The sequence below is a fragment of the Mizuhopecten yessoensis genome, unplaced genomic scaffold (genome assembly GCF_002113885.1).
Source record: "Mizuhopecten yessoensis strain PY_sf001 unplaced genomic scaffold, ASM211388v2 scaffold10919, whole genome shotgun sequence".
Taxonomy (NCBI): Eukaryota; Metazoa; Mollusca; class Bivalvia; order Pectinida; family Pectinidae; genus Mizuhopecten; species Mizuhopecten yessoensis.
In genome coordinates this window covers 478,874-489,754 of record NW_018408787.1, presented here as the reverse complement: position 1 = coordinate 489,754, position 10,881 = coordinate 478,874, and the positions used below count along the sequence as shown (strand labels likewise).

Sequence of the window (10,881 nt, the reverse complement as noted above, 5' to 3'; positions counted from 1 at the left end):
TGGGGGGGGGGGGGGGGGGGGGAGTAATGAATTTACTTTTTTTTGCTTTTTATAAAGTTCATGTACTAAAAGTGAGTGTTTTGGTTCAAATATAATACATGTATATGGACAAAATCAAGAAAAGTCTGACCCCCACTGAAATAAGTACCAATTAGACTGTAAAAAAATATATGTAGTTTATTTGATATATCAAGTGTTCAGATTAAGATTATCTAGTCAGTTTTATACATAGCACTGAATGAATTGTTGTAAATACAGGAACTGACATCATCCTTCAAAGATCATGACAAGCATAGCTGACACCAGACAACATCATTAGGTCTTCATTAACTCGTTAAGATGTAACTTTTAGCGCTAAACAGATTTTAACAATCAACTTCTGTTTAATATTCAAGACGGTCAACAAATATGAATAATAAAAAATTGCCTGTAGTCAATGTGAAGTTGTGTTACAGTTGTTGTATGAAATGCTCACAAAGTGGCAGACATTTGTTTAATACACATAAATAAGTAAAATATCATTAACAAGCATAAACAATATTTGTGGCAAAAAAATCAATCCACGATGTCAACAAAGGTCTGTTCTATAGTGAATGTTCTAGTTACCTAATTCCACATCAAATCAGCACTTACAAAAAATGAACTTTGTTTTAGAAATCACTCAACCATTCAATCACCATTGTTTGTGCCCAGGAAAAAATCTTGATATCACTGGTACATAATTTTGGTAGGAAAGTTCAGAATAATTTCCACAAACTGGCAACATGCTCACAAAACACACAAATCAAATATTGCTCAACAAGTTTTAACAGAAAAAAACACCAATAACATTGTAGAACTTGCTATATAAAATGTCTGTTTTGGTTGGTTGCAAAAAATAAATAGCCACACAAATATGATGAAGTACCGGTATACCTTCCGGTTACGCTGAATCAAAGGCCATCAGATCACAGTTCCCTGATGCTATATTGTCAGCTACTATGAAGTGAAGAGTTTATTTGAATTAAACTTGTAAAACACTGATAGATGGACAATCATTTTAATTTATCCTCTTCCTATCAAAAATTACATTTTGCATATACACCTATCTTATCTTGCCTTAAAGTATTATATCTCAGCACTCTTTGGAACAAAATTTGATTCTGAACTTTTCAAAATCAAACATTGTACATAGTTCAATTTGACAAATCAGATCATGATCTCCGGGATCCCTTGCTTGAACATATACTTGAAATCATGATTTTTTTCTTGTTTTTTATATATATATATATATATTTTGGACTACTATTATCATAACAAATCTGAGTTTGTTCCAAACTTAACAACCATCACAGATATATTGTCTAGTGACCCACGATAGTAGGCTTGTAGCACTAAACTTTTAGCACCAAAGTGAGGTTCATGTAGCCTCTCTTTGATGTAATCCACCGCTTCCTGGTTACCAAACACATCCCACAAGCCATCTGTTGCTAGGATGATAAACTGGGGTTGTATTTCCCTGCAATCAAAGCTTAGGATGTCTGGCTCGGCAATGAGAATGTTCTTGTCTTTGAGAGGGTAGTCTCCAAGTGCCCGGGATGTAGCCAAGACACCGGCCAATCTCCATACACCGTTAAAACTCACAAAACCTCCCGCCTCCTTTATCCTCTTCTTCTCCTTTACCTGAAATTAAATATTTCAAACATGTTATGATGCAAAATGATTAAAATGCTGCAAACAGAACCGTTCGGTTGCATTGAGACCTACATAAGAAATAGATGGGCAGAAGTGGGAAAAAATAGAGAATTGTACAGTTAATGAAAGTTGTCGATGTTAGATTTAAATTTATAAATTATGTATTACCTGTATAATTCAATAAATTTTGCTTTGAAAACTGACTTTGTGTGAAATATTGTGAAATTAATTATGATAATATTGGTTTGTAAAAAATAACTTTTCATAACCCATACTTACCAATCTGAAGAAATTGTTTAGAAATATCATGAAATAAAGTTCACACCAAAATTATACAGGTACAAAAATTGTCTTTTAATTACAGGAAATCAAATATTTAGAATTTGTATGTGCATTAGATTGATCACATAAAATGAAAATGCTAACATGAACAAAATCCTACAAATACTGACTAAGGTATCACATATCCTTCAGAAAATGAAAACTTTGACAGAAAATAAGAAAGAGAGTAACACTTGAAATCTAGAGGATACCTACCGAGTGAGGTTTATGGTCGTAGGACAGGGGGATGCTCCTGCCATCTTTGTCACACAGAACACCGCGGGAATCCCCTATGTTCGCCACAGTCAGTTTACCGTCCTTGACGAGGGCTACCAACGCTGTAGAACCTGTAACATTTAAACAGATTTTAATCTCTGTGGCACAACATGTAATGTACCCTTTAGCATCATCCATAAAGAACTGTACAACCAATGTTACCAATATTGAACTCTGAGTCTTAGGTCCCTTGACCAGTGAGATTTGTTATCAAGACTTAGTAACCTAGCCCAGTGGCCATGGAGTTGGGCATCAATCGTTAAGGTTTTACTGTACAATTGACCAAGAAGTTTAATTCTTATTTAAATGATTCTAGGTAGACGTTGCAAAAGTTGTACTAGAAACTGAGTAAAATATATAGCATTGAGATAGGTATTTACCTGAGATATCCATGTTTGAACGGGCAATATTCAAAAGCTGGTAGTCAACGTTTAGCATCTCCTGTGTGAGCATCGATGTTAAATTCTCTGTCTGCTCTTCAAGGGAAGCCTTCAGCAGCCGGATCATGATACTTTTAAATAAGGTCTTCTCTGCAAAGTCAGCCGCAAACTTGTAAAATAAACATGTATGGTTCAATTTACACACACATCATATACCTATGATTAATCAAGGCGAGTTTTGTAACTGTTTAAAGGTATTTTTACTCCTCAGGATTTTGATTTGGTGTATGATCTTTAAACACAACATCAGCAGTATCTTTTTGGTGATAAATACTTTCATTCAATACCCAGATGCTAACTTGATATCTATTGATAAACCTGTTTATCGATACATGTACCTAGCTTTTGAAGACATCACACCCTTGTTGGCTAGATAATCAGAATGTGACCATTGAAGCTGTAATGTCAGATTCTGTAATTAACACCATAACCTAATGATGTTAAATGTTGAGAAACAGAGTGAAGCTTTTTCGTTTCACACTCACTTCTATTTGAAATGACTCTATTTTGATTCTTTCATTTGTACATTGATCCTAACTCCGAGCCAATATGGGGGTTTGTCAGTCAAGCTAGGTTATAAAAGCTGTGTATCATGCCTTTACCTTTTTTGCTTTATTTTAATAATTTTTACCTTGTTTCTTCTTTAGGATAGTATAAAACAGGAGCACCAAGTGCACAATGACATAAGGTGGAACATTGTATGTTCATAATATATTGATGAAACAGAAAACCAATTTCACTTGGAACTAAAAGATGCTATATTTACTTATGTTATAACATAAGACACTATGCTTTTTTGTCAGTGTATAAAAAATGGAAAATTAAGTTTGGTTTTAATCAATTAAACATAGAACAACCTGTAATTGATCGCCATAATCTTATTATCTACCATCATGATAATGACATGGTAATTTTCCGAGGACCTTAACTCAAACATTTTTAGATCTGTGCAAAACTTTATTAAAGGGACATCACGTGAAAAGGCGTTTTTTTTTTAATGAATGTATGTATTGTATGCACTTCCACTTATGTTACCTCGCTATCCCCATATTCATAGTCCGTTCCAAATGTCCAGTTTGACCACTTGAATTGTTCGGGAAAGCCCGGCTAAAAATAGCGCCGATAACGTCACCTGATTAGGCAGCAAACACAAGTGGTGCGAGCGAGATGAAACGGTTTACAAAGGGGCCCTCAGAGAGGGGCCGTCAGGCAACTGCAACTTCTTACCGCACTATGAAACCAAGTTATATGATTTCTAATTCCGTATTCAAACTTATTGAACAGTAATTATTCATCATCAGAAGTTAATTGCACACTTGCCAATATTAAGAATTTAAATTTATTTAGCTTTTAACATAAATTTGTTGCCAATAAAATTAAACAAAGGATGGGGCACAAGTTTTTACAATTTATCACAGCCTTCTCCCGTGACCGGTACAGGTGGTACGGGGCTAAACACTCCCTCAACAATGGGACAAACCTTTCTGTAAAAAGGAATATTCACGAGACGAATATCCCTTTTCAAATGTTTACATAAAGTGCATATATGCAATGACAAACTACACGCGAATATAAAAAGGAAACGTTTGTGAATTTATTTATTACATTAAACAACTCAATGTCTTTGGCCATTTTTTTTCTAGACCATGAATATAAATCTATGTATACTCTCTTTCCCACTTTCACTGTCTCCAAACGCTAACATTTAGGAAGTCATATTAACCATCACACACAATAAACTGTATGGCAAAACCACTACGTGTACATGTAGAATATGTGTCAATAAGGAACGTGTTGAGATACTTGATAATTATATTTTTTCAATACTTTACAGAGATTAAAGCATACTTTTAAATGGACCTTTTTATGCTGAGACAACTTTTCTTTAATCAGTTCCTTTGGTCCGAAACAGAAGCCGTAGTTATCGGCAGCACGCGCCATTTTTATAACGTAATCAAATATTTTTTCCCCTGTTTTCAATACGTATTCCGATTCTATCTGAAGTCGAAAATTTATTCTTTATAGAGAAAAGGTTGTTACATGATCATACATTCTAAGTCAACATCATATGAAAACATGAACTGTTGAAAAATTACGATTTAAAAAAAAAGTGTTATGCGATCCTATTTACTAGAAGTAGGTTCTCCTTCCTCAGTTATTCATCCTGGTCCGTCATTTTGACATTTTTAATCTAGCTGCGATAACGTAGCTTTCTGACGAAGAGCGATTTTTTTTTTATATATTGCGTCGTCGCGCCAGGGCAGGCCGGGTATTATATTAGTACTAATTTAAAACTTGCATGTCAAAACAAAAAACAATCGTTTAATTCAGCAATATAATTAAATCATACCATTTTACTGATCCCGGTAATATTATAAATTATGTAAATCTAATAGCGCACGTATCTCATTTGACCCCGAGCACCGACAGAGGATCAGAGAACAGAATACGCCGTGGCCATCACAGCAGTTATCCCTTGGGGGGCCTCATGGCAAAATCAAACTAACCAGTCACTTATCCCTTTCGTTTGCATAAACCACTGTATAATTATAAAAAACACAAAGTAAACTCTCTCCGATACATGCCCATTAACATATTAAACTAAGTTCATCTGTGTTCAAACTCACACAATGATACTAGCGAGGTTAATAGTTTTAGATATTTATTCATAACATAAACAGCGCTAGCATTTCTGTCGATTTTATTTCAGCTTAACCGGCCGCTATCCGGAAGAAAACATGCACCGTACTGACTGCTAGGGCAGTTATTTTCTGCTTTGAATACTTCCCACTGGCAATAATGATTCCGTAACGTACCCCTTGCGCTATCTTTTGACCATTTGGCAACTATTCGCTTCGTAGCTGACACGGTACAACACTTTTCTTTGGCTTACTTCACACGGCCAGTCATTTTGTTTACAAAGAAATGGTGTGCTATGCGCATGCGCTAGTAGAGGGAAATCCCTGAACAAAACGTTGGTCAGACAGGTAGAAATACCGATGATTATCTTAGATTTAATCATTTTTATGAATCTATTTCAGCCAAATCCGATCGGCATTTTCCATAAGGAGTCTCACTTGATATGTTTATGTAGTATTTGGAAAAAAGACACAAAAAAAAGTTACTTCAGCGTGATGCCCCTTTAAATACAGCAAGAGATTTTGAGTCCAAATTGTAACAACAATTGTATATATATTTATTGTCATTATTGTAATGTCATTTAAAATGTATACTGGGAGAAGGCGTTGATAAGTTGTTATAACTTGTGCCTAATCCCTTGTCTAATTTTGGCAATAAATATGTTTAAACTAATACTGGTTCCACTTCCTGATCTACTTACATCCCCTCCATGTCCATCAAACACACCATAGATGGATGTGCCTGTGTGCTCTAGACGACTGACAATGTTGAACCTGTCTTCCATGTGTGGGCGTCGACCCTGGATGGCATACACAGCAGCATTTGGTTTCTTCAGCTCCCACGAAGCCTTCTTCTCTGTCGTTTCAGGAAAACTAAGGTTAGCTGGAATCTGTAAGAAAAACATCACCATAGTAACGACTTTTTAAATATATTTGAACTTTATGGTGGACCACCAGACAGTCACCATGAAAAACACTATGGGGCATATACTGGGAATCATTTACTTCATCGAAGTTGTGTACAGAGTGTGTTGGGACAAAATTTTACAGAACCCCTTTTCCAACAAATTTTGTCCCTTAATTTACTACAACACCTATTTTCTTAATAATGTATGTTATCAAGTACTAAATATATAATAAATATGTTCTTAGTCAAGGTCTTGTCAATGAAAAAATTCTCTTAGGTCTATAAAATTCCAAGACTGAATCTGTCAAAAATGCTTTCAAAGAGCAACCCTCAATTGGTGCATTTGACAGATATCTGCACAAAGATGTACATGTATCATTATTAAAGGGTTGTCACAATTGGTCTCTTGTTGTAGGTTTACATCAGTCTTGAATAATTAGAGATTAATGATTACTGTAACCTACACAGATGATCGTATCCAAACTCTGAACGGTAAATCTTTGTAACATTTCTTTGAAGTTTGGGATGCTACCATGTTTGTGTACATGACAAAAGCTGTTTCACCTCAGGTACAGAAGTACTCCCATAACATGAGAGGCCGCTGGTCGGCCTTTTTTCTAACGGATATAATTTTGCCGACTACGTGGCTGTCAAAAGTTTTTCGCCGTGTAAAACCTCTAACATTGTTGGAGTAGTACAGAAGTTGGCCTGACCCCATGTATATACAATTGTGTAGTTTGGACCAAATGCACTATGTATTTTGGGGTTGAGGCTAATTTTACCATTTTCTCCGTCAATTGACAACAGTTTGTCGTGCCCACTAATCAGTTCATCTTGACAGAGAGGGACAGATTGTCAGTGAATTCTTATTTGCTTGTGTAGCGTGAGCCATTGATATGTCAATATGTGGTACATACTGAAAAGTTTGAGAAAGGCACATGTGTACATTCCTGTCTCTGGTATAGGTGATTGTCTTGAAAAGAATTGTCCTCCTGCTTATGGACACTGGGTCAAAACTAACTGTAAACAAGTATTTCCCATGAATGTGTTGTATACTTATTTTCTAAAACAACCAATTTGAAATTTCCATCAAATACCTGGCTCTAGTTTCTGGATCCTTCGTGATGTATTACCACATTTTAAACGTTAATGCATTCATGTGTGCAGGTTGTGCATGCACATAGCAATGCTTACAAATTTTTCACTGTTGCAAGTTCATTAGATTAGGAAACCAGACTTTATTTTTTTTGTACTAGGCCTAACGTGTATAACAAAACATGTGAATATCTCCAGAAAGCTGTAATGTTAACGGTCATCAGTTGCTTATAACCGTTGAATTATCCAGGTATACCTCATCGTATGTGTTGTTCGGTCCGTTCCATCGAAGTTGCATTTTCAGTTTTGCTCTTTGAAAGTATCGCCATATTGGCTTGACGTGGAACAAAGAATTGTAGACGATCACAAATAAAACAAAGAATATCAACGCTTCCTGGCAGAACAAGTACCGGCGCAGGAAGCGGCTGCATGCTGCTATCACTGTCATGTTGCCATAATGGGAAGACACACAAAGAGGAAATGAGGCTTAGCCGCTTGGAATAGGGGTAAACAGGGTTGACAACTAACAGGAAGTACACGACACAGGACCCATGTTGACTGAGGGGTTATGGGTAAGGAATGAAAATGGGTTGTAGTAAATATCTGCATGATAACATGAACTTATCAGAATATAGTGGAAATGATTCCGTCGTGTTTTAAACGGGTATTATAAATGAATCCCCACTTTAATGATACTTTTCTAGAATGTTTGCTTCCCAAGGATTGAAAGAAAGGGAAAATTGTCATTTTCATGTTGGAATCAATAACAGATTTATCAATAACTCGCAGCAGTAAAGTTGGTCGGTACTAAAGAAGTGGTTCATTGTGGAACTGACATGAAGTGATTCTCATTTAAAAAAAAATGATATGCTGTTAATTATTATTCAAACAAAACATTTACGCAACGCGTTTTTGTACAGTTAATGTATTGCTTTATTATGCAGTGTCGCGAATTGAGATATTATGAGATACATCATAATATGAAGTTTGAACAACAATAATTGTAATATTACTAAATAGGACTGATACACGTGTGTGTCAAATTTCAACACTTTTCCCCTGCTAGTAATACACAATCAAAATACAATTTCACCCTGACTGAGAAATTATTTAGTATCGTATACAGTAGTCATGAACTACTTTTTTTGAATGTACACAATAACTCGTCTGTGATTTAACATTGTTAATATTGTCACGAAATGTCATTTTTATTGTTACATTGACTTCAAAGAAAGATTATTTAAAAACGGAAACACGTTGCACCTGTGTTCTAGATTCCTACAGGAACGTATCAAAAGTACATACACACGATAAATGTATATCATGTAGCAAATAGAGACTATGTATGTGGAATTTGAATAAGGAACAGCATCCGAAATATTAGAAACTTCTATTTAAAATTTTATGAGTCTTAAGTTAAAATCAAGTTCCATACGGTGTTGTTAATGAACTTCATTAATTAAAATTAAAGAATAAAACTTACCATTCGGGGATTAGATCTTCTTAAAAGACTTCTACCATCAATAACTGTCGGAGTACCAGGTGTCAATAAAACCGATCTAGGAGGTCTAGACCTCATAGACATTTTCCGAAACACCAGAGGTTCTCGTAAACATATTGATGTTCTTCCGCCAAATGATGCCCGTCTCGGAATTTCTCTTTCAAATGACATTTTTTTCTCCTGCTGTTGCAATTGTCAAATGTCACTACAATCAACTTTGTACTTGTTCAGACAAGTATACCTATGTGTGTGTGTGTGACAACGGTAGAGAGACGTATCTATATCTGACAAAAATATCCAAATTCAACGGAATATAAGTCTCGACCCCCGCAGGCTTAAAACAAGTAGCTCATTCAGCGGTCAGAAGTATCTCTCAGGGGACAGGCGTGTTTGTAAAACAAACTCAACATACCGGTTACCTATTTGTAAGAAAGTGTCAATTCCTTAGGTATAATTAGTTTCTCTAAGGCCTATATACCTGACTCGTTAATTAGCGCGTGTGGCAAACATCATTGTCGACAGGTGTTGTCCTGGCAGGTAGGATAATCTACTCAATCCCCAGAAGTACGAACACTGATTGGCTACCCATTGTACCCCCAAGCGATGACCAAGGGAATACATATTACTAAATGCACTGTTAAGTGAAATTAATTTGAGTTACTTGTATGACTATCAGTGACTTATGATACCGTAAATGATACACACCTCTTATCGTATTTTCATGATCCTTATAGAGTAAGACCGATCTCAATCAATCAATTTTTGTTATCAATCAATATTTTATTTAAGTGTCACGCATCATATCACATATAACAAATACAGATACAAATATGCATTGCTGATGAAAGGTATCTTCAAGATTAAAATTGATGTAACGATCAGTCGTAATCTAATCGGCTTATAATACACTTTATAATTATCTACATATTTACACTATACAACTCAGTTTACCTAGTTATTGAAAACATGTTGACGCATATATTTAAACATTAGGACTTTGCAAGTAAATTGGTAAATCACTAGATTGCATTAGAATTGAGAAACTGTGATGACTATGGAGACTAGCGGTATTAGTATACAGTAATTGCCATATTGAACAATGATAATAATACATCCATGTCCCTGAAAAAGATATTCATGATTTGTGTAAATGAACGATTTCCATAAAAATGAAAAATGTTAATTCATAATTTATCATATATTGTAAAAACCCAACATCAGTGATGCGTTCACGTATACGTATTCAAGATAGAACGTATGATTAAAGATTAAAGTTATATTCAAACTTTAAATTTAGGCCATATGCACGTCCTATCAGTACATGACGTGCAACATACAATATACAGAGAGTGGATATGTATTATAAACATTAAAACTCATAATAATTAATTAATTAAATCAATTAAATTGTTAGCCTCCTTAGTTCCAACCTGGTTTACAATTGGAACGGAGTGATTACTTTCCTTTCCAAAATTAATATGTGGTCCTTTCGTTTCCATCAATTGAACTTTCAACATCAACATATATATGTCTTATAAAATGTCTTCAATCTCAGAAGGTACGAAACATAAAAGCCCGGACTACCGTCTAAGGCAGCAAGAAGATACAATTGAGATTACAGTTGTAAACGATGTTATTGAGAAATTAGATAAATCTCTGAAATCTTCTCCGTGATATAAATTAAAAACTGAGGTTATATTTTTCGAACCACAGGGACCCAATAGTTTGATTACCAAGAGTTGATCGAAACCCCAAAAAGTGTCATATTGCGATGTACTCTCTACACATCGGTATACGTATAAACTTGCTAACTATAAATTATCAGGCCCCTACAACTATTCTTTATTTATTTTACAACAATTATGAAAACAAATATTTCAACTTTTATTAATCACTCTTGCTGGTCCGGATGTTAGTGCGCGGGGAGGCCGGTTATCAATATTAGTAGATTTCCTGAAGAAATCTATCAAATCAGACAAATCACAGATGACTTGTGAACTTTAGTTAAGTTGAGTATGCGCTTGTACA

The 10,881-nt window shown here is 35.1% G+C and overlaps 1 protein-coding gene across 2 annotated transcripts; it reads right to left on the bottom strand.

Annotated features, from left to right (window-relative positions):
* Window positions 1-3: 3 nt before the first annotated feature.
* LOC110463630 (protein phosphatase 1L-like) lies at window positions 4-9,127 on the bottom strand. 2 transcript variants are annotated; one of them, XM_021518412.1, is made up of 5 exons: window positions 8,836-9,127; window positions 6,052-6,240; window positions 2,652-2,820; window positions 2,212-2,342; window positions 4-1,662 (listed from the first exon to the last, which is right to left on the bottom strand). In XM_021518412.1, the coding sequence occupies exons 1-5, from the start codon at window positions 9,022-9,024 to the stop codon at window positions 1,291-1,293; spliced, it is 1,050 nt and encodes a 349-aa protein (XP_021374087.1). In that variant the 5' UTR covers window positions 9,025-9,127; the 3' UTR covers window positions 4-1,290. The 2 variants fall into 2 exon arrangements, with proteins under 2 accessions (XP_021374087.1, XP_021374086.1); XM_021518411.1 differs by lacking the exon at window positions 8,836-9,127 and adding an exon at window positions 7,609-7,918.
* Window positions 9,128-10,881: the final 1,754 nt, after the last annotated feature.